A 25,000-nucleotide genomic window follows, 5' to 3' on the forward strand; every position below is an offset into this window, starting at 1 on the left:
AGGTATTGCTTTGGCAGCAGTAGCCTGGGGTGTGATTGCCTACAAGAACAGAGGACGAAGAGGACCTGCCATGACTACCAGACTGAGTTATCTTTCACGAGTAATAGCGTTTTTCACTGATGGTCCTTGATGCGAGTAAAAAAAGAAATAAAATGTATGAAATGTATGAAATAAAACGTCTTTAGTATCCAGCTGTATTAGTTATTGTACAAAAAAGACACGAAGCGAGTACAAATATTCCACGATATTATTCACGATATTCACGATATTATTCCACGATATTAGCCACGATATTAGCCACGATATTTTTAAAATCGTTGGTCAACGAAAAAGTGGACCTCCGCAATCTGTGGGGGAGGGTGCGGGCGCACCCCCTTCCCTACGGGCCTGATTTTCACAGTGCAAAATGATGTCATATACAGCAAATTTATGCCATGACCCATTGTATTTTATGCTCACTCCAACTTTTGCACTTTAATGGTGATACAGTGAGGAGATACTGTCTTCCAGATGTGTAAAAATTGTGGCCGGAGAATGAAGAAACAACAATCCTGGACAAAATTGTTGGGACAATGAAGTCAATAGATTGTTTTCACTGACCTGATCAGTAACCTTGTTTTTCCACCAGATTCCCGGAGGATTAGTTGGGGACATCAACATGGCCGCTGTTGTTAAGGGACATTAACATGGTCACCGTGACGTCACGTGAAAACACTCTATTAGCCAATATCAAATATCTTTGTTTGTCCCTCCAAAAGTTTCAATCAATCAATCAATCAATCAATCAATCAATCAAACAATCAACTTTATTTAAACATGGTAAATGGCTCAGCAAGCTGGTTTTCAGACATGCCGTGTAAGAATTACAAAGTATAAATGCTAAAAATTACAAGAATTTCAAGATGTAAATGTTAAAACGACTAATGAACTAGGTATAACTTAGCGCTAAATATCATATAATGGCACAGAAATTTAAACAATAGTAATAGTTAGTAACAAGCATAATTTACTGTACAATAATACGAACAAGCCATGTAAAAATGTGCCCTAGCGAGGTAAAATGTGTCCTATGATATCGCACATGTAAAGCTTGCAAGATCCCTTATCTCACGTATTTGATTTGACAGTTGGTTCCAAGCATTTGCACCTCGATAAGAGAAAGAACGTTTTAGAAAATTCGTTTTAGGTAGCGGTAATTGGTAGTCATAGTTCGAATCCCTCAAATTATAATTGTGAACTTCTGAGGTTCTATGAAAATACTCCTGGAGATACGTTGGACAATTGTTATTGAATACTTTAAACATCGTAATTAACAAGTGCCTTTTCTCTCTTTCTTCTAAGTTTGACCACTCTAGAGAATTTAGCACTGCTGTTGATCGAATAGAGTAATTAGCCCTAGTAATAATCCGTGCTGCTCTATTTTGTAACTTTTGTAATTTGTCAGCACGTGTTTTGGAGCAGTCACTCCATACAACATCACAATAATCAAAATAAAGTTGTACAAGTGAATAGTAAATTGTCAATACAACATTCGCAAGCCATTCGAGACCTTAGATGAAATATGTTTGATCTGATCATCCCATGTTAGCATTTCATCAATATGAACTTCCAATAACTTAGTACAAGGCTTATGTTCAATTGGCCAATCATCCATCTTTAAATTCATGAATTTAGCTTTTGTCAAATTTCGCCGAGAACCAATAGTCATATAACTAGTTTTGGAGGTATTGCAACTTAATTTGTTTGTCTGAAGCCAATCATGTACTGCAGCTAAATCACTATTTAAGGAACATTCAATTGTGGATATATCTTCATGAGCCGTAGTTATATACGTATCATCGGCGAACATACCAGGTGTTGTATGTTGTAGACATTTTGGGAAATCGTTTACATAAATTATAAACAAAAATGGCCCAAGTATAGAACCCTGGGGAATGCCACATGATACATATTGTTCTGTGGATAAGAGTCCATTTACGTAAGATCTTTGTGTTCTATCAATCAAGTATGATTTAAGCAATTGAAGAGCATTGCCAGTGACACCGTAAGAATAGGCCATTTCCGAGTTCATGGCTGCCTCCTCTTCAAAGCGAGTCTAAGTGCGAAGTTTTTCTTATGAAAACTAGTTTTCATTCATATGTAAAGTAGAACTAATTAGCATCACAAAAACTTCGCCCTTCGACTCGCTTTGAAGAGGAGGCAGACATAAACTAGGAAATGGCCTAATTTCAAGTTTCTCTTGGGACCATTGAAAGTCCCTAGAGAATATAAAAACAATGCTTATGCAAAATTTCGTGGGGACAACAAAAGAGTATTACGGTATTCTTGATATCGGCTAATAAAGCACGAGCGCAACTCACCAAGCTTCCCCCCCCCCCTCCCCCCCGCAAAAAAAAAGAAAAAAGAAACTTACTATGTTGATTTGAAACCCAGAAACATTTTCAGGGAGCAGGGACAGTGGCCCGGGTTCGATTACTAGACTTTGGGCGCTTTCCTTTTGTCAGGACTGGCCGGCCAGACCCGTCAGTTTGCAAAGAAAATGCAACAATTGCAAGGAACACTTGAGAGATAATCCTTCGCATTCTTCTGGAGGAGTATATATCATCCTCAAAACGTGTTACTATGAAGGCGTTGTAGAGTTAGTCCTTGCAAATGCCTGATCTGGCCGGTCAGTTCTGTCAAATGGAAAGCGCCCTTAGTGTTGTGTGCGTCGAGTGTTTTGGTTCTGTTGCCTGCGTGGAGAATGGAAAAAAGCGCACAGCACTCCTCCCCATTCTCCGCGAGGCTTCGCCGCTCGTTTATTTGGCTCACGCATTCGCCTACCGCCAGCCACGCAGGCAATACTCTACTCCGAGAGGTTTTTCTCTGGGTACTCTGGTTTTCCCCTCTCCTAAAAAACCAACCTACGATCTGTACAGTTAAGACTTGTATGGCAAGTGTTTCCGGCCGATACAATTCGCGCGCTGATTGGCTAAGGGCAGCTAAGCGCTAGGGCATTATTCTCCCATAATGCACACGGGCCGATTACGGATTATGAAAATTAGTTTTATTCTTCTTTAGAACCGTTCTGTTAGCAAAATATATATACAACTTAATAACCTCGACCGTTCGGTCTTTACAGCAAAATCTCAAACCGGGGCCTGGCTGTATGGAACTCGCTGTCGCTCGGTTAATACGGCAAGGCCTCAGTTTGAGATTTTGCTGTAATGACCTCACGCTCGCTTATTAAGTAGTTAATTATTGTTACTAAATTTTTAAAAGCTGCAGTAGGCCATTTCCGAGTTTAAGCACAGAGTTTTTCTTATAAAAATTAGTTGTCATTCGTACGTAAAGTAGAACTAATTATCATCACAAAAACTTCGCACTTAGACTCGCTTTGAAGAGGAGGCAGACATTAACTCAGAAATGGCCGATTGGTTTGAACCACTTGAAAGATCACATATATATCACGAAACAAATGGGACCCTGTAAAACTTTCATTTATATTTTCCTTTTGCTTATAATCAACCGAAATATTACAGTCTACTATGATTACTTTCATTTATTTCATATCCTATTTTCACAAAATTCATTACAGCGTATAGTTAATAGACGAGACTGGCTATGAAACCCGACAACTTTCTTTGTTGTAGGTGTTTGTTCTCTTTCTTGGCCTTGACCGTGCACAAAACACAATAGTTGTTTACTCCGTACTGAGGAACTAACCAATAGCAACGTGTTGGTTACGTAAACCATGCATAGTGTATGAGCGCAAAACAAAAGATTGTGCACGGTCGTGGACTTTCCAACCTAAATCTTGGCATCTTTGTTTGCTCCTTTGATGTTTGCCGAGCGTCCAAATCAGTCCCCTCTATTAACTATGATTACAGTCATCAACTGAACGTAAAACAAATGGAACATTTGAAACAAGATTAATTATTTTGTACTCTTTGAATTTAAGGCATGATAGTTGTTTGCATTAAGTCAGAAATCAAAGTTCCACTCAATGTTAATGCACCTAAGTTGACCTTTCCATTGATATGTTGAAGTCCTTATTTCCAACAATGACCTCCTGTTCCAGTCGTTGCCAAAAGTATTGATCTTGTTTTCAATTACAACACCACAGTAATACTTATAATTACAGTTACTGTTGATGAACTATACCAATGAAAAGATGCATTAGACAACTACAAACTAATCTTGTACCCAGATCTCGATCTGTCCTCGGAAATGTGAACGCGGGGGACCTGGGTATGAGATTAGCGGTTACAAACGACAAGGTCAAATGGGAATAGGCCGAGCGTGTTAAAATTTTATATTCAAATACCAATGGCCTGCTCCTGTGCGACCTTTCAGCTTATTCAGCAGAGAAATGGTGATCTGATCCGAGGGTTGTCAGTTCAACCATGGGGCCCGTTCCCGGAAAGTCCCACAAAATTCCGGGCCTTTTTGGGGTATCACAAATCCCTTTGTGTCTTGTGAATGCAGAGGTTTTCAATCATCAAACTCCACAATCATTTTGCTTCTGGCTATCTTCAAAACATGCCAAAAGACCATGTTATCAAAACAAGCGGCTTGCAGTTTTGTAAATGGCTTTACGTTTTCGGGACTTTTCAGATAATGGCCTCTGGGGCCCGTTTCTCGAAAGTCCCGAAAACTTTTCCGGCCCGAAAAGCAATCTGTGAAATTGCCAACCGCTTGTTTTGGAAAGCCGATCTTTTCACATGTTTTCAAGGTAACAAAATGAAAATTAACTGTGAAGTTTGACAAATTAAATGCTTTCCATTCTTGAGTTACAAAGGGAATTGTGACACCCGAAAATGGCCCGTAAAGTTTCGGGACTTTTGAGAAACGGTCCCCTGGTCAGAGTTTTCTTTTGTCCTTATGTGGGCTCATTTCCATCACTAAGGCCAAATCTATGGATTACATGGGAATGAACGTAGCACTTTAAATTACACTCAAAGAGATGTCGCTGTCACCACAACTAAGACAAATTTTAACGCAAAAGGTTTAAAAAGAACAAGGCTTGTCATAGTTTGTTATTGCCCGGTGACTCTTTGATTTATTGAAAACTGAACGAAACTAAAGATGCACAGAATCTTCACCAATTATTAACTACTGTTATCTAGCCAATAGTCTATAATTAAAGTTTCAGTATGTGGCTTCGTATTGGCATGTAAAAAACATGAATTTGGAGTAAAACTGTTAAATTCTGAATGTTCAAGTGTTTAAAGAACTTTTCATAAAGGTTGAAACTAATTTCTGCACAATAATGCTAGCATTAGTAATAATAAAATAATAATTAACTTGTTTTTCGTATCATTGTTGCATATTTAAAACTAAGAACATTGTAACAAGTTTCGATAAAACCTACCAGGGAACTTGACAAAGGAAATTAAACTTAAAATCAATTTAAATAAAGCCTAATAATATCTTTGCACAATAACTACACCCTTCATACTTAAAATAAAACAATTCAGAAATATTTTTGTCAGTTATTAACAACTTCACATACACACATAAAAAAATAATTATTTATGTTTAGTAAATTTTGCAACTAAATTTGTGTCTTGCTGTGCTTTTCACATGAATTCTGCTGAACCTCACCTTAAGCGTCAACTTCTAAACTCGCTAAACTGCCTTTTGGCTCCTGTCAATCAATTTGAAAAGCAGAGGACCCAAGATGCTGATTGGTTGTTCTTTTAAGAGTATACTTATTAAAATAAGGTCATGCAATTGGCAACAATTAAGTAATGCACTATCTATTTCTTGGATGATTTCTGAGAATTGATACCCACTAATTCCCAACTCGTCTAAGTTTTAGAATCTTCTTACCAACGACAGTATTTTGCTGCCAAAACTTGTGAACTTGAAGTATGAACAGGGTTAACAACAAAGAACTTCTCTTTATATACTTTTAGAACAGTTAATCTTGGAAATGTCAATTTCCTGATGAACAGTGGATGGCAAGAAAAAGGAGTGCCTTCCTTGTGGTCATCTTTGCTGCTATAGCTCCCTTACAACAAGATAAGGTTCTTTTCTACCTTGTGTTGTAAAATAACGGTAAAATTAATATTGATATATTAAAGATGTATGCAACTCTATGTACAGTAATTTCCTGGAATTTCTAATAAACAACATTCCTAATTGTGCTAAAACATGTTCATTCCTTCAATAAGTTTGTAACCTTAAAATTGGAAACACTATGTTTTGGGATCTGTCTGTAGCCAAATAAGAACACACGGATTTGTTAAGAAGACACTATAAACTCTCTCATTTACAAACATTAACCTTAACATTGACACAATAGTATTATCACGCACTTTCAAAAAGAACATCTTGCCAAGATATGAGAGTCTCAATCACAATTCTTTGTGCTTTCATTTCATTAAGAACGTTCATCGAATCAGCTTCTGGTGCTCGCATGAGTGTAGGTCCAAACACAATTGAAAGATTTTCCTCACTCATCATATTCTCCTTTTTCCTTTTGGCAACTCTGTGTTAAACAAAGTGAGTGAATGTGTAAGAACAGAATGCTACACTTCAAATTCTAGTAACTATACATGGCATTTTTAGGTTAGGAACAGTTGACATTCAAGGTGATTCCCTGGTTTTGCATCGTGCATTATCTAAATGGAAGTAATTCATTGGTGTTGTACCACAGAAACGATCACCGTTAACCCCCTTTTAAATACAGTACATTTTTATAACTTCCTTGACAAATAACAACAGGCTGTGCGAAGTTTCAACCAAAATCCATGACAAGTTCTATTTCTATGGAATCACCTCAATGAATGCAATTATTGTACATACTGTCAAGACCTACTACTACCATTGCCTTATCAATGGTGGTTTCAAACTCCCACTGTGAAAAGAAAAAGTTCTTTTTCAGAAAGTGATCAAGTTGATAAATTAAAAAAAAAAAAAACCTCTAAATATTAATGTTAACATTATTTTAAGAGAGGCCTAATATAACATAGCAAAACTGTTGCTGTAACTTGTTTATTGCCTTGAAATTGAAGCAATTCCAGCCTAATGATGATGATGATTTTATTATAGCTTGCTTGTTTACTAATTTTTAAAAATGTGTTATTGTTCTATGGAAGGGTGGCAAACCTACTACCCGATTGTCCACTTAACAAAAGCATGTATACATAACTGAATTTTTGTAGAAATGAAAATTGTCGGAAGTGGTAACAAATCCAATCCCAACTAACCTGTCAGCCAATGCATTGGCCAACAGACGGTCAACTGTTGGCCAACTGTTGTCAGTGTGTCGGGTGACTTATTGGTCATGAGTCGGCCAACACGTTGGCGGTGTGTTGGCTGACAAATTCCAATGCATTGATCGACACGTCAGCTGACATGTTGATGGGATCACATTCGTTACCTTACCTTTATTGTCAACAAAATACACGTATGTAAGGGCCAAGCAAAAAAATAATGATTGCGAAAACTTAGCCTTCATGACCTTTCATCTTAATTACAATTAAGTAAAACTGACCTGTATAAATGACCTAGGAGATACTTAAGAGTTTCAAAATGTGTATGAGGGAGAGCTTCAAGTGCTTCAGAAAGTGCCACAGCCTTTTTGTGCTTGTCGGATATCTCTGAAAAAAAAAAACAGCACTAAATCAGAACATAGAATCTGTTAAGTTCAATGATTTTACTACCCACAGATGGTAGAAGCATATGATTTCCTATCCATTTCCTCAAATTATGGTCATAACTAACATCTCAAGGCAGCATTTTCATGAAGAAGGAATTCTCTTAACAAATGAAGAAAAAATGGAAGGGGTTTCAGCTTAGCTAGAATACTGTGCACAGCAGCATGTTCTTGGTTCTATTCTGCCCTGTTTTTTTTTTTAAACGTTTTCTGCTCCTGACTTGTGTACCTTTTAATTAGTTTACCTGTAGCCTTAGCCAAATAAAACCCAAGGATACACATGTAACACAAGGTTTGAGTTGATATTCTGATCACAAAACACATGGACTGGAAGAGAGCGAATGCATAAATGGTGGCCAAAAATATATTCTTTTGTTAATATGCAAATTAGACTCATTAGCCTTGCAATCTAGCAACATATCTTTGGTATTTTGTCCATGCAAAAGAGGCTAGTGAGTCTAGCAAAATAATATTTTCTTGGTCGCCAGTTATACATTCGCTCTATAATCACAGCTTCAATGTCTTTTAATTATTGTTCCTATTTTGAGGGATTGTTTTGGTGAAAAACCTATCAAATATATTTGCTTAGTAGATTTTTGTTTTCTTCAAACGTTATTGTTGTTGGATGATTTCCCTTTTGCTTTCATTGATATAATTCATGCAATGTGGGCAATTTACCAGTCTTACATATTTTGCTTATACACCTTATTCCAAAATGGCCGCTGATTTATGCGGATACAAATTGGCCCTTGTTGCCTCGTTCAAGATAAAATATTCTTTTGAATTTTAAGCTTAAGAATGAGGCATCAAGGGCTAATTTGAATAAAAACAAAAGAATATTTAAATGGCGGCCATTTTGGAATAAGGTGTATGATTATTGTTCCATAGTTTTGTCGATTTTTAATAATTTTATCGTAGGCCTTAATTATTTTAATCTTGTAATGAGGGCCACGGGTTCAAACCCCGTTGAAGTCCTGAATTTTTCAGGCTTCTCTACGCAATTGCAAAAATTGCGCTCATAACTGCGAAGATCATAGCTTCACTTGACTAGTTTATTAGTATTTATATGCTATTTCATGCTACCCTTGTTAAATAAAGACTTTACTTCTAAAGTTACTTAACAAAGGGGATGAACTCATTTAGTTTGCAATTTTTTTAGGCAGAAAAACAGGAACAGTAAGAGTTAATTTAGATATCAAAATCACTTGAAAACTCACTTGCTGCATCTATGAACTTGTTGTACAACTCGAAGGTGATAATAGGAATGGGAAGCATACGAAAATACTGCTTTAGAGCCCCACAAATGATATTTATGTCATTGTATGCAGACAAATTTACAGACTCGCCATCTGAAACAAATGGAAACTTGATGTACAGTAAAAGGTAAAGTCTGCTTATGAGCCAAGTGGCACATTAGGCCGGAGCTTATCCCGGTTTCTGTAGCATGAGGCAACTAGGAGTATTTCTACTCCCCCCTGGATGGGATGCTAGTCCAATGCAGGGCTACCCCTAGCATTAAATTTGCCTGAACCCATTTATGCACCTGGGTGGAGAGAGGCACCGTGAGAGTAAAGTGTCTTGTCCAAGAACACAACACAATGTCCCCGGCCAGGGCCCGAACACGGACCACTCGATAAGGAGTCGAGCACACTAACCACCAGGCCACTGCGCCTCCCTTGTATTATTAATTTCGGGTTCAAAACAATGCCTTTTTTCAAAATTAACTTTTCTTCACTAATTATTTTAGTAAGCTGTTTTGAAAAAAAAGCTACCCTAGGATAAACTGTTTAACCAATCTGTTTATTGTATGTCAAGGGGTGTTTTTGAAGGAATAAAGATCAGCATAGTTACTGTATGGCAGGAAAAGAACTAGGCTCAGTTGTCTGCGGCAAAGACATTCTGCATTCGGGAAAGTGGAAGAAGATGTTACAAGTTAAATGGTCCAATGGCCAAGAGAAATGTGCCCCTGCAGTCTTAATTGTATTATTTATAGAAACCGAGAGAGGGGCCTGGCTACCTGAAATAACTGGAAAGTAAAAAAAGGCAGGCAGCAAGATTTACTAGTACTGATTATAAGTTGCAGGTCAAATTGTACCTTCAGGTTAATTAATCTGTTTTAACCTAGGTTATTAAGAACTGTCTAAAAAAGGGTTGTCCTTTTTTGGGGGATGTACTTAAAAAGTGGGGCCTGAACTTTCACGGTAGATCGAAAGAAAATGATGAAAAAAAAGAGATTGATAAAATTCTCCCTCCCAATTTTCAGTTTTACCTTTCCTATCTACATGTATCACTAAAGTATTGTGTATTGCTGGAGAGAGGTGGTGCTTCAACTGATCAGTATATGTATGTATCTTCAAGTGCGTGGCCAACGTGTTGGTTGTGAGTCAGGTAAATGGTTTGTAGAGTATTGGCTGTTGCATTGGTAGTGATATGTTAGCCGACGTGTTGGCCTGATTGGATTCATTACCATTACAGACAGAACCTAAAGAAAGGGCCACTGGCATTGATTACAGTTGGTATTGAAAAATTAAGCTCAGCTTTACATCCTTTGCTGTAAATTACCATTGTCAAACAAATCCCTCAATGCATCAATATCATCAGCAAACCCTGATACTCTGTAAATACCCTCACTATCCAAACCTAGAATGGAATAAAAGACCAATTACTAAAAAACCGTAAGGTTTAAAACTAAGACAAAATAATAATAATAATAATAATAATAATAGTGGTAAGCAGGGCCATCATTTATCACTGTCTTGTTTGAATTGATTGACAAAAACCAGAGTGTCCAGAACAAAATATATGTCTTATTACAGTCACCTTAAGTAACCAAAAAAACAAAAAAAAACAAAAAACACAATACCTCTCTTCTCTACTTCTGCTATACAAGCTTCCACAACATAGGGTCTTTTACGATTGTGCAATTTCACAAGTGTTGTCAAATCAACTCCAAACACTGCAACAGCATGAAGCAAGGTATGATATTCACTACAACCATACAGCTGTACATGTACATCACATGTCATTAGCTGTAAATTTTTACAGCTAGCAGATACAGTGGGCCCAAATCCTCGTCTGACCGCTGGCTGGATAAATTTGTTTTTAGTGGTTGCAAATACAGTGTAAATGTAATAGTTTGCTACCATGCTTTGTAAATAGCCAAGTGTCGCTTCCTTCTAAGTGGTTTTCTTTACTTGCAACCTACATTCCACAGAGCATCAAGCTTTAACAATAATCAATGTGTATGAACAAGGGTTGGATGAGGCTAAATCGCATGGGTGGGTGGGATGTGGGTCGTGTTTGTTTGAAGATGAAAAAAAAGATATATAATTATTAGCTCCCTCAGTGCTCGGTCCAAATTTGTCTTAAGTCTTAAGTCTTGTCTGTTTCGAGAGTTTCCAGTCGTTGATTAAAAAAGGGTTAGGGTTAGGGGTTAGTGTTAGGCACCCACGAAAAATACCCACCCATGCCGATTAGACGCTCACTAGGGTTCTCTACTTTACTCCATCCTTAATTTAAAAGGGGTTTTGTCGCAAAATTTAGCCAAATTAAGTGACTAGAAACTGGCAACCAAATCAAGCAAAACATAGAAAAATTAAAAACTACTTAGAACATTGCAGGAAGGTTGAATTAAACGGCAAATCTCGTACAACAGGAGGCAGGGATGGGCAAGAGTGAAGATCAAAATTGATTGTGGTTGGGGTTCAGCCTAACACTTTTTAAGAGTTGACAGACATTTTTTTGTCACAAAGCTTCGGTTTTCAATTGAGTATTGAAAGTAATTAGCGAATTGCTTTGGTTTTGCATTACTTCACTCAGTGATTGGTTGAAAGTTCTCTCGCCATTTTTTCAACTAATCAGAAGTGAAACCAAAAAACCAATCGTGGCTTGCACGTGCACATTTTCCCGCGCTTTGTGTCGGCTACATGTAATTACTTCGAGTTTTGATTGGTTTACTGGATTGTCTCCGTCCTTTTTGATTGGCCAAAGTAATTACTTTGGTTTTGATTTTACGACACTCGATTGAAACTCGCTCTATTGCAAAGTAATTAATACTTCTGACTTAACATTAAGTTTTATAAAGAGAAGAAGCAAGTAAAAAAATAATGGTAAAACGGCACAAAATGAACTGTGATGCAGACCCTTAATTATTAGGACATAGTATATAAAATTTTTACAAAACTCACACAATTCTGATTACCTCTTTTTACGTGTTTTCGGTCTGGTTGACAATTTGGAGGTATGAGTCCACTTGTGCTACATTGCTTGTGTGCATTAAACCCACAATCTACAACAAATTAAAATGATGTTCATGACAAACCAGACACTTTTTTTGGAGTACGTAACTGAACCTGTTGATGACATGGTGAAGTAAGAATGATTTTGTATTGAAGAATTAATAGCAAAATAATAATAATAATAATAATAATAATAATAATAATAATAATAATAATAATAATGATAATAATTCATGGCGGCGAAGTAGGGAGGCCGTGTTTTTGGTCTGTCTTCGTGTGACTTGACCAAATCGCTAACTTTCGAACTGCCAGCCAAGCCAAAAGCGCTGGAGCAACAGAACAGTATTTATAGAATACTTGCTACGTATCTTATGCTGTGATAAGTTTACGGAGGCGACTTACGGCGACCTTTTTTTTTTACCAATTTGGACTGTGTTGCCATCCAATATGTCGGACGACCATTTGAGCGAGCGAACAAGGGCTGCAAGGCGTACAACCCGCCTGAAATGGACGGCACAAATGAACAGTGATGTTTTAGAGTGCAAGGCTAAGGCTAAGGAGCTGACAGAGTTACAAGATCCTCCTAGATACGCGGATGGGAAGAAACGAGGCTACATGTCTGTCCTGAAGGAGCTTTGGGACGAGAGAGGTTATTTTCATCTTGGCCTCTCAGAATTACACCTTAGAAATCAGGCAGCATATCTGGAAAGAGTGATGGGAAATGTACAGGACACCATTCTTAGGAATGCTAAAGGAACGGAGAGTGAGACCGGACAGCCTGTAGAAGAGGGGACTTTATTATACGAAGTTCAGGAGCCATCAATAAGTGAAAGCGAACAAGCCACCTCGGATTTGCATATGGCGAACGAAAACAACCATCTCGAGGGACCTCAATTTTTAGAGGAAACAAACCTTGACGCATGTGAAATCCTGGAAGGCGCGATACCGATTTTCGCTTCAGTTATTTCAAATACCGGTGATTTTAGTAGCCGAGATATTGACACGAGAGTGAAACAAAGGCCAATGCAATCAGACATCAACACCATCAACACGGTCATCAATGAGCTCAGGAGGCGTGAAGAAGGACATACTTTAGACCCTATTCGCAATCCCTTTGAGTACTTATGGCTGGCTAATTGCATCCTATATTCTGTTGTGGTCGCTTTTTTGATACACAAAGGATGGAAGAAAGAACCCGGGACCACGGAACGGAGGAAAAGGAAAACACCTAGTGAAAGGATTAAGGAAGCGTTTGTAAAACAAGCTACCGAGATTAGGAAAAAAATCTCCATTGCAGTAGCGGAGCTGGATAGGATAAAGGGAAATAAAAAGATCACAAAGAAGGGAAAAAAGAACAGATCAATGCTCGAGAAGGAGTGTGGAAAGTTGTCAGCGGCGAGCATTGTCACATACATCGAGAGAAAAAAGTCAGACCTCCGTAAAGCGAAAAGAGCGTTTATGCGAAAGAAAAAGCAGGAGGAGGCAAGAGATTTGAACACCCGTTTCCATGCTGACCCTGGTGGTGTCTTTGCACAATTTAGCAGAATGGTTGAGCAAGACGCCGACAACAACAAGCCCAATTATAAAACAACTAAGCAAACGAGTAAGGATGACGAAATGGTTTTTGAAAGTATTCAAGACGCCTGTAGTTACTGGAAACATCTTTGGGAGACAAGTGGCTCCACTGCGAATACTAAACCTGGGTGGTTAGTGGAAGTGAGAAGAGCGTTTGAAAAGCTAGTCCCAGTCCCTCGGCAAGACAGTTTCCAACTTAACCAGACGAAGTGTGCAGACGCGATCAAGAAAAAACGCAACTGGAGTGCCCCGGGCCCCGATAGAATTGCAAACTACTGGTGGAAAAGGGCTGTCACTTTACATGAAGGGACTGCGGCTAGCTTCAAGACCATCTTAACGGGCGAAGTCGGATATCCCAGCTGGTTCACAGGAGGGAGAACCAATTTGATCCCTAAGCCGGGCGAACTCTCCAGTCAGAACCAGAGGCCTATAACCTGTTTGAACACGCAGTATAAGTGGTTTACCACCTGCTTATTGTCACCAATGGACGAACATCTGGAGACACACAACCTGTTAGAAGAAGAGCAAAGGGGAGCCAGGACCAAGTGCAGTGGGACCTTGGACAACTTAATGATTGACAGAATGGTTTGTCGAGATAGTCGAAATGGAAGCAGGAACCTAAGCATGGCTTGGATCGACGTGCGAAAGGCGTTCGATTCTGTAAGCCATGCTTGGTTGCAAGAAATGATGACGATGCACAAATTCCCCTTATGGATGTGCAGAACAGTGGCGAGTCTGTGTGAAAGCTGGAATACGAAGATCACAGCCAGAACAAAGGAAGGGTATGAAACCTCTGACGTCATAAGGTTCAACAAAGGCCTTCCACAGGGCGACGCTTTATGTCCGAGGTTGTTCACTTTATGCCTTAACCCAATATCTTGGAAGTTGAAAGCATCGGAAGGATACAAGCTGTCAAGACCACTGAGTGGCAAGATTACGCACTTGCTATACATAGATGATATGAAGATATATGCAGCGTCGAAGGATAAACTTGAGAGAGTAATGAAGACAGTTAAGGAAGCCATGGCAGATGTCGGTTTGGAGTGGAACGAGAAGAAGTGTTCTACAGCTCATGTAAGGAGAGGTTCATTGGACAGCAGTTTGGGAGGCACTGCCATCGGAGAAAGGCAGGTCATACAAAATCTGAAGAAGGGAGAAACTTACAAGTTTTTGGGAGTTTTAGAAAATTCTAAGCAAGAGGACAGCTCTGTTCTGTGGGGAGCTTCAAAGGTTTGCTTGCAGAGACTGTCAATTATATGGTCGAGCCCCCTATCGGACTTCCACAAAGTCTTAGCATCTAATCAATACGCACTACCAGTTGTCACCTACCCTATGTGGACACTAACATGGCCGCTCGCAGATCTACAACAACTCGATCGCGAAGCTCGCAAGATCATCAAAGAGAATGGAGGCTACCATCCACTCGGTTCAACCGAGTTGCTATACCTACCAAGGAAGTGTGGAGGCCGGGGACTGAAGTCATTTGAGAGCCTGTATAAGCAGACCAAAGTCAAGACCACAATGAAGCTGTACGCAAACGAAGATCGAACGATGAGTTTAGTGCGCGAGTTTGAAGAGAAGTGCGAACGAGCAGGAAGAAGATCACTCGTAAAGGATGCCAAGAAATTTGCTTTGGAAATGGACATTACTCTGGACCTTTCATACCCAGATCCCAAAGCGTTGCAAACTGACTCAGGTGAGGAAGCACATGTTAAAGGAGTAGGGAGAACATTACGAGCGAGAGAAGAAGAGAGAAGCATGAGGGAAGTAAGAAAGCAGAGGTGGCAAGGAAAGCTGTTCGGAGAAAGATGGGATGATAACAAAGTTATTGACTGCTTCACTTGGCTTAGTAAGTGGAAGTCTGCACCTGTGCATACTGTTGCTGGAATCTATGAGTTATACCAGCAATTACTCCCCACTAAGCTGTACCACCAGAGCAAGACGAAGACGCTGACCACCTCGGATACCACGTGTCGTATGTGTGGAAAAGGGCCTGAATCTATGGCCCACGTGATTAGCGGATGTGGTACCTTGGCACAGACAAAGTACATGCAGAGACACAATGCAGCCTTGAAAATCCTTTTCTTCGAGTTCCTGAAAGACTTAGATCTTATCCAGTGTATCCCCCCTTGGTACTCTCCAGTCTCACCTAAACCCGAGTACAAGAATGACCGAGCGTGCGCGTACTGGGATGTCCCAGTATTTGCTGAAAATACGGAAGTCAGGGCTAACAGAATCGATGCGAGAATTGTGGACAGAAAGGAGAAGAAGGTGATCCTTATTGAGATGAGCTGCCCTTGGGTTTCCAACAGAGAACAGAAGGAAAAGGAGAAAACTGACAAGTATGCGCCGTTGAGATGGGAGATGCGCCAACAGTTCCCCGGCCACACTATCACACAGTTTAATGTGATAGTTGATGTACTAGGAGGCTACTCTATGGAGACGGCGGAGAAAGTTAGGAAGTTTTTAGGTTTGGATAGAGGGAACCAGGTTTTGTTTAATATGCAGAAGGCAGTTTTATCGTACACCCTAAACATAGCAAGGTCATTCAAGGTTTCGACGAGTAATTAAGGAATATAAACTCTTGTTCCTTTCTCAAATGTTGGTTCGTTAGTTATTACCAATTGGTTTGTAAATAGGTTTAACAGTAGGGATTGTTACACAATAGTGCCTTTTCCTACTTATATTTGTAAGCATACTTACGTACTACATACTGCATAATAATAATAATAATAATAATAATAATAATAATAATAATAATAATAATAATAATAATAATAATAATAATAATAAAATGACCAGCTCCAAGTTGGCTTGATAGCTCAATTTGTAGAGCACCGCACCAGTATCGCAGAGGTCATGGATTCAAATCCCATTCAAGCGTGGCTGAATTATTCAGGCTTTCCTTTCCTTACTGCTAAAGTAGCGTTCATAACTGCAATGATCTCAAACTTAACCTAAATACACTGTACATTAACTAGTGTCACCTTGGCACTTAACTCCCTGCATGATCAGACCCCAAAGGAAGTTCCGACAATAGTCGCACCAGTGAAGTCCTTTAAAAGTGTTCACCTGATATTTAAAAAAAAGTCAACACCATTAGCTGTCAAACACTTACATTTGCATTCATGACTTACATTAGCGGATAGCAATTTAGCAAAAACATTCTTAAATGAACAGACATATGTAAATAATATACACTAATATATGGTCCCGTGGGAAACAGTTAGTTTTGGTTTCCCGAGAGTCCTGATGTTTCCCAAGACGAAGTCAAGGGAAACATCAGGACACGAGGGAAAACAAAACTAACTAGTTTCCCGAGGGACCAGACATTAAGAGCTTTGTTGTATATTTAGACTTTTCCGTCAACAATCGCAGCAAAACATCCGGAGCGGGCAACAACTGTGGAATTGTATCCCAATCAGGATACATTTGAATTTGATCAGGGGCATGTTACCAAGAACCAACCAATCACAGTGCTCGTTTTGTTGAGTGAAAGGCTAGGTATATAACAATAAGTAATATTGATAGGCTCGAGTTGCTAGAATGCCAGAGACCCATTAGCAAGAAAGAGAGGAAGATAATAGCAGTTGCTGAGATTTCTTGTCCCCGTTTTACTATCCCTTCATCTCTTCACTATAACTTCAACTACACAAATTTCATCTTGGGTGGTTCTTTGTGGGAAGGAATACATACAGATTTTTGGAATATTTTAGAAAAACAACATTACTTGGCCATGTAACATTACCTTAAAGTTGTGATTTTTCTTGTAGGCTGAGGGAATAAGGCTTGGTCTTTTTCCAATGCTGTATCGGTGTTCCTTAAAGGAAAATCACGACATCAAAATTTACATGTAAGTTGAGTGATTCATGGATCAAAGTACATGGTACATGTACAAAGTAACCTCAACCATTGCAATTTATTTTGTTTGATGTCCACTCCTGTAAACTTAAACCCTTAGAATATCTATATGAACATGTAATAATTATTGACACTTTCATTCCAAACTTGCAAAACCAATATACAAAATTAAATATTCTGAACATAAAAAATAAATTTATTTTATCTGCTCCCTATTTAAAATAAAATGAAATACACCTGCAAATAATTTTAAAATGTCAAGTGTACATACACCTGTAAGGAATTTATTTACCTCCCTTGTTTGCATGAAAATTAGAATATAGAGAAGTACATGACTGTACATTTTTTTCCACTTTGGGTCATAAACAGAAATCTCTCAGCAAATGGTCTATTAAACATTATTGTGAAAGTTTATTTTACCAATTAAGCGCAACCTTACATGTGTAGTTCTTTGTAACGTTTCCTGAAATGTACAGGCTATGTAATGTAATGTACCAGTAATGCAATTTGTACTGTATTTTTGTTGGTCAAGTTACTACACATTGATTGATTGATTTTTGATCGAGAACTCGTGAAAGTGCGTGAAACTGTGATGCAGGGCTAACTAAAGTGTGTGTCTCAATTTAAAAAAAAAAAGTACATTAGGGTATAATTATATGTACATGTGGGATCAAAAGCGACATGAATGATAAAATTCAAAGTTTTCAGGTCACACAGTTTAAAATGGTTTCAAGGAAAATCACTTTCATATCCAAGTGGGTTTGCTGAAAACAAACACAAGGAATTATGTAATTATAGCTTTTTTCCCTTTGATTTAATTTGTAATAAGAAAAGATGCCACATCTAAATTTAACTGAACACTGTTCCAATCATCTGCAAACACTGCAATTCAATGCAGTGCACCTCAAGATTTACGCATAAAAAGATCTCTGACAATTATTATTAAAGTCATTTGGCTGAAATGGCCAAAATCCTCTTGAGGGCACATTATTTAAATATTCCAGAGGTGTTTTTGTACTATTTTTAGATGAATGGCAAAGATTTGTTTGAATATACAATGACCATTCTGAGTTTTTAGTTCTAACAAAGGAAGCCTGAAATCAACTAAACTTGGGGAAAACTCTTAAAGGAAACATCCCAAATCCCTATCAGTAAAACAGCATTATACAGTCATGTATCTAGACTCAGATAAAACTACATCTTTGTACAAAGAGAAGAAAAGCAATATTCCTTGACCAGCTAAAAAGCATAAACACAAAAATTATATAATATCAAAATAACATATTTATACCTGGTCCTTGCCTCCAGCATCTGCCTCATCTAGAATGTCTTTAGCTGGTTCATTTTCTTTGGTTTCACTTTGTCTGACACTTTTCCTTTCCTCAGGTTTTGCAGGCGAGATCATCATGGTGTCCACATAGTCCTTGGCATAAGTGTCAATGTACATTGTGATCAAGCCATCTGCAACAAGATCTTGAATAGTTTGAAAGCGCTTTTCCCCTGAAATAAAGCAAGAACAAAAGCAGTCTCAATTTGCATTTCTATTCAATGCCAATGACACCTGTGCATCGAACTAAACATAAGCTCTTACTTACTGACAAAAGAAGTAAAGCTAGCTACAGGTTTTAAATAACTCATGCTGTGCTAGGTTTTATGCTTAAGACGTTTCAATAAAAGCCTGACACCCCTATGGCACAAACACAAAGGTTTTTAATTTTTTTTTAAACTTTGTCTTTGAGGATACATGTAGGTGACTAAAAATAGAGCTCTTCCTCGTGTATGTTAATTAAGCATGTGGTTTAAAGCAAAGTTAAATTTTGCTCATTGCAACTATTATTGAACCAGTAGATAGCTCATAAAAATCACCAATAATAATAATAATAATGATGATGATGATGATAATAATAATAATTAATTCATTAAAAATTCGAAGTGATTATAAAGATAATTGACGAAAACATTTTTGCACATAATTATATGTATAAGAAAGCCACAGTCAGCACATTATTCACTTACATGTAATTGCCAACGAGCAAGCCGAGCGAAGACGCGAGGCTTGCGAGGCGGCCAGCTTAATGCCACGCGAAGTATTGCAGCAGGCAGAAAAATTCTCGATCGTTGTGTGAAAAGTGTAATGTAAGACTACGTAGTGTAATGTAAGATTCCCTGGAGAATTTAGTAGGGACCAATGAAAGCGCACGTTTTGATGTGTGATGTCATTAGACAAACTTGCATGAAGCGAGCAACTATTGATGATCTTGTGCTCGGAGGTGAGTGAAAACACATTTTTCCCGTTTCCCTGACCATTGTGTTGTGTACGCTTGCTTTGAGTGTTTGTTAATATTTATTTTCGAACCATCGTGTTCTATATTGAGTGAACGATCTCAAAACTAAACCGGCGTTCGTGTTCTTATCGGCTGCTGTTTCGGCCTGTGAGTAGAGCACTCTGTGTTTTCACACAGTCGTGAACAATTTAATTAAATTTTTCAAAGAAAATATGTTGTCTGCAAAGTACAAAATTAAACGATCAATTTGACTTGTAATTCATGGCTGCATCTTGCAAAATAAAATTTCTACGAGTGAAACAACTTTCATGTTCGAGAGAGTTTGACTGGCCTGTTACATGCTCCACGCTGAAAAGTCTGAAAACGCTTTGGCGATTTTTTCCATGGCACTGATTTTATCCAACTTAATTATTGTATATTCCTGTTAAAATTACGGTCGTTCAAAAATTACAGCAGTACTTTCCATATTATTGGGTGTTTTGGAACTCTGATACAAATCTGTAAACTATGTATTATACTGACTGTTGGCACTTAGTGATAGCTACTACTAGTATACTTTTTAATATTTCCAAAACAGCAAAGAATGCATTAACAAACACAGAAAATTTATATTCTCCTCAGCAAACATACACAACACTTCATGAAGCTTGTCTGGAATGGAAGATTTTAGGGACAGAACAAAAAAAAGTGTTGTAAAAATATGTACATTGTTTGTAGTTTTCAGGTGGGAAAAAAATGAAAAAGGGCGGGAATAAGTAATTTTAATTATTCGACTTGTCAAGCAATATTTTTATTTCATTAATTTTTAATGACGAAAAGCATACACAAAACTGAATATAGGTGAACTGTCATTAGGCAACTCTTTGACTTGGTAACAATGTGGTATCATTAATTTCCAGAAAAACAAGTAAATGATAATAATAATATAAAATTATTGCCCGTTTTCACTGTCACACCATCATCAAAACCATTTAGCAAATAAAGTCAAGAATCAATGAGATAAAAAAAGATGAATATTTAAACAGTCTCACAAAGGTTCAGGTCTGTGCGATGTTTTGTGCGGGAGATACATGTATTCGAAGAAATGTTATACTCAAATTTATAAGGCTTTGTATGGAGATGCCATGTTTGTGTCCCTCTCAGGGTATGGCGGCTGACAAAAACAGATGTCATCGAGCTTTGCTATAAAGGGCTCATAAACATCTACAGTATTTGAGTACTTACTGTATTCTCATACAAGGACTGTTCAGATTGCGACATCTCAGCGGATAAGTCACTTTTTTAACTTACGAGATAGCATTCGCGACCGCAATTTTACCATCGTGTCACGCAAAAGCTTAGAAATTCAACCTTGCTTTATCACAAGACGAAAAACCCCACCAAACTGAAAATTTGTGAAAAGACAAGTCTTCAGCTGCTCTAAGAGCTAGCTAAACTAAAATCTGAAAAGGATTGATAATTCCTTATTTTTTAGTTTTGATGACGTCACATGAAAACCAAGAATAAGAGGTGTGATACAGTATTTGAAACTTGTCTTGAGTACCAGTAAGTGTATGAATTTACGGTTCTTTTTCACTGATTTCATTATATTGCAAAACCATTTTTCATGAAAACAATGTACAAAAAAATCATCAAAGTGGTAAGGATATTACAATATTTCTTTAATTATTAAACAAATTTTGTTACACAATGACCAAAGGAAATACACAACAAGGGTTTCTCCTAATCTATGAATAAAATCAATACACGTATTTATCTAACAGTTCCAAAGGGCCAAACAAAATGTCAAGAAAGACGGATGTACTGATCAAAATAATATGTACAGGTGATGATAACTATGCAAACTTAGTACAAAGTTATTTCAAAAATATTACTTTCTATTACAAACCCAAGCTTAGTTATCATTACTCCAAACAAAAAGGAAGTTGTTCAAGAATGCCTCAGGATTAAAGCCCATTTTTGATCACCAACTGAAGATAAACTGTCTTTATCAGTAACCTGAAATTCATACCACTTAACATATTTCCTTCCTCCCACTGTGTTTCTTAACTATTTTTGTTGGATGTTACAGGTACAGTCCCACAAGCTGTATAAGCTAGGTCCTTGACTTATAATTCCAAACACAACTACATGTACATGTATACGTTATTCAATCACCATCATCACATGGAGCTATTTTATTACAGCACAATGCAAGAATAAAAATTAATTGATTCTATCAAATAGGAATGTAATGCAATTTTTCAAATTAATAGTTTACCTGTAGAAATTTGATCAAAAGGTCCTATTAAATATATATCTACATCAATTACTAATCTATCATTCACTATTTACAATTGATTTAATACAGTTTTAAGAAGTAATTTCACATTTTACTCATGATTATACATAATTGAGCAAATGGCTACACACTGCATTGCATAAAGTGCCTCAGACTCTCTTACTTACCAACATAATGCATGCCATCATAATACAATCTAAAATTCTTTGAAACTCCACCAAATCTTGAAGGAAAGAAATCAAAATTAAACATCAAATTATTGATTCAAAAATAAAGAAAGGAATGGATAGCATTCATGAAACAGCAAATTATTAAATAAGTGAATTTTTCTCCAATTTAAGTGCTCTATTAGCAAACAGTTTGCTCAAGCGAGTTAAATTTGTATCCATGTTTTTTTTTACTTATTTTCCAAAATTTCATCTACGGTATGCGATCTAGCAGAGACATTGTCACAACAAAATGAACATATTAAGCAACTAAAAAAGGGCAAAGTGGCATGCAAGCCTCTGGGGCTTACGTGGCCAGAGCTTAGCCCAGTTTTTTGGGATATTCTTCTTTATTGAAAAAATCCTCTAGAAATTAAGGAATCAAACGTCATAGCTGGGGGATAGAGACAAAGATGCAAATAAGAATACTACACTCAGTCACTCACTCACTCGGTCGCCCGAAGGTGGGCAGCCACTAGATCATTCCACAGCCTCTTATTACCCATCAGTGCAGTAATCTCACTTGCTTCGAATGCCCCAGTATCCCTTTTAATGGTGTCAATATAGGTAGTTCTCGGTCTTCCATTACCATGTGTGGGCTCCCAGAATACTACAAATATCATTTTTTTCTGAATCTAATTAAATTGATGTTTGTACATGTATGCTAGTATTTTATTTTTAGAACATACATGTAATTTATATATTGTACATGTAAATTTAAAACCATGGACACGTCAAATGCCCTAGGATGTGCACCGGTGGCTCAATTGGTTGAGCATCGGGCTGTCATGCGGGAGGTCACAGGTTCGAACCTCGGCCTGATCAACACTCAGGATCTTATATTAAATGACTGAGGAGAAAGTGCTGCATTTGTAATTTCATCTGCAAATGGTTAGACTTTCAAGTCTTTCAAGGGCTATAAACTGTAGGTCCCATCTCACAAAGTTAATACAATGTATCTTCTATGTTCAGAAGTTCCCTGTGGGATGCTAAAGAACCCACACACTATTTGGGAAGAGTAGGGGATGGAGTCCCCGGTGTTGTGGCTGTCTTGTTCTCTCCAGCAATATTATTCAAACTTGGCATGAGTAATAAAGGTGCAAGATGGTGCAGCATAATGATGTAACCATGGCAACACTTTTTGCTCCGGTCCCTTTGGTTGTAAGCGAAATATCTCAATTTCCTCTCAAATCAGGCAAAACAGACAGTCCTGCTCAAAACAAATATATAGAGCCCATGTTTCTGTAGGTTTCCTAATCAACATCTTGAATGTGGATGAAGTTTGGTTGAGGCAAAAAATGAGGACATCTGTTTTGCACAAATTGACCTGCCATGGCAACTGCACACTGGACGTCATTTTATGCAATGACTGATGTACATGTACATGTTTAAAGAGAGCCACTTTAATATTTCTGAGGAGATTCTATATTTGGTGATTTGTTTTCCTTTGGAACCACGGATGATGTCATCAGCTTTTACACAGACTCTAATATCCCTGGCATGACAGGAGGTTATTTCAAAAATCAAAACACCATGTTTCTTTTCTTCAAAAAGTTTTTCAAATAAGCTTTACAGTTATTTTTTTTTTCATTGGCACTTTAAACTCTCCGCTAAGATCACAGTGTCAGTACCTCATTGTCAGAGTATAAGTTCCAGGTGACCTCTGACTTTCTCGCACAAGATAACACCCATCAGATTCTGAAACAAGCTTATCAGCTTCTTCGCGTGATATGCCACCATGAAATCTGCCAAAAATTGAACATATCTCACATTAAGTATAGTTATGTCTAATTACTATGCTTAAATGAAGAAAACTTTGTGAAGTTCATTCTGTTTTACAGCATGCATTTCCTGAGTCAGAATTCCCGTAACTACATGTACATGCATGACTGACATAAAATTTTAGTCCAGAAGCACTTTTACAGTGCAGTTCACAAAACTTTTGACAGGAGATTTGCGACTTCAGTTTGTGGTAAATTTCATAAGTTCGCTTCGAACTTGGGAATTTCAATACATAACTGTCGATCAAATGGCAAACTTTCAAACGAACTTGGGAATTTTGCGCCGAACTTCGTGGGAATGTGGTGAAGTAATTTTCACCACTGCTCTCGGTTGTTGTTTTGAAATGAGTGCCTTCAACATGCAAGGAAAGGCAATTCCAAGTTTTGCTTGGCATAAAATTATTGAAAGCTGGTTAGAATGGAAAGGATCATCTCAAATAGGACAGGAAATGAGACTTCCCAAAAAACCATTGCCAAGATTGTTGATATTTTCGTTCGCAGAGGGACTATTGAAAACAATAAATGAAGAAATATCACTCGGTCAGCGCGTGCTGAATGATGTGAATAATTACATGTATATGGAATGTTGTAAAACTACAATCCATGTACATGTACCACCCCAGCATTTACAGCAGTGAAATCCAAAACAAACTGGTAAAGAATAACGTTCCAATGTTTGCCCGAAAATGTCCCGTCGCCTGCATGCAGCCGCAGTGTAACGCAAGATCTTGGTTTACATTCTTTCAAGAAATTCTGCGTTATTCCACAGGAATCACTGACTCTTGAAAATGAAAATATACTTTACCAGTACTTAGCAGCTTGCACTGACAATGCATTTTTGTGTTCATTCCCACGAAGTTGGGCGCAAAATTCCCAAGTTCGTTTCGAAGTTCGCCATTTGATTGACAGTTGCGTAATGAAATTCCCGAGTTCAAAGCGAACTTATGAAATTCACAACAAACTTCGCAAATCGCCTGTCAAAAGTTTTGTGAAATGCACTGTAACAACACCTGGTTAATTACAAACAAAAAAATCAGATTTGTTTTTCTTAGAGATGATAATTACAATATTAATTATCATTATTATTTTCAATGGATAACCATGCACTTCCACAGTGAAAGAATGATT

The 25,000-nt window shown here is 37.7% G+C and overlaps 1 protein-coding gene and 1 long non-coding RNA gene across 2 annotated transcripts in view; one reads left to right on the forward strand and one right to left on the reverse strand.

The window, feature by feature from the left end:
• The window catches only part of LOC138013227 (uncharacterized), a 4,757-nt gene extending 4,568 nt beyond the window's left edge, over positions 1-189 (forward strand). The window contains exon 2 of the long non-coding RNA XR_011125191.1: positions 3-189. This is a non-coding gene — a long non-coding RNA (uncharacterized lncRNA). The remainder of the gene's footprint in view (positions 1-2) is intronic.
• Positions 190-3,461: 3,272 nt separating this feature from the next.
• LOC138012682 (N-chimaerin-like) overlaps positions 3,462-25,000 on the reverse strand; it is a 25,851-nt gene continuing 4,312 nt past the window's right edge. Inside the window, exons 5-15 of the mRNA XM_068859525.1 lie at positions 23,723-23,836; positions 22,053-22,108; positions 18,611-18,819; positions 17,207-17,278; positions 16,446-16,530; positions 11,847-11,933; positions 10,509-10,601; positions 10,208-10,285; positions 8,863-8,994; positions 7,484-7,589; positions 3,462-6,475 (exon numbers count right to left, since the gene is read on the reverse strand). Coding sequence (XP_068715626.1) covers positions 6,295-6,475; positions 7,484-7,589; positions 8,863-8,994; positions 10,208-10,285; positions 10,509-10,601; positions 11,847-11,933; positions 16,446-16,530; positions 17,207-17,278; positions 18,611-18,819; positions 22,053-22,108; positions 23,723-23,836 — 1,213 coding nt within the window. The 3' untranslated portion in view covers positions 3,462-6,294. The remainder of the gene's footprint in view (positions 6,476-7,483; positions 7,590-8,862; positions 8,995-10,207; positions 10,286-10,508; positions 10,602-11,846; positions 11,934-16,445; positions 16,531-17,206; positions 17,279-18,610; positions 18,820-22,052; positions 22,109-23,722; positions 23,837-25,000) is intronic.

The sequence above is a fragment of the Montipora foliosa genome, chromosome 8, assembly GCF_036669935.1.
Source record: "Montipora foliosa isolate CH-2021 chromosome 8, ASM3666993v2, whole genome shotgun sequence".
Classification (NCBI taxonomy): Eukaryota; Metazoa; Cnidaria; class Anthozoa; order Scleractinia; family Acroporidae; genus Montipora; species Montipora foliosa.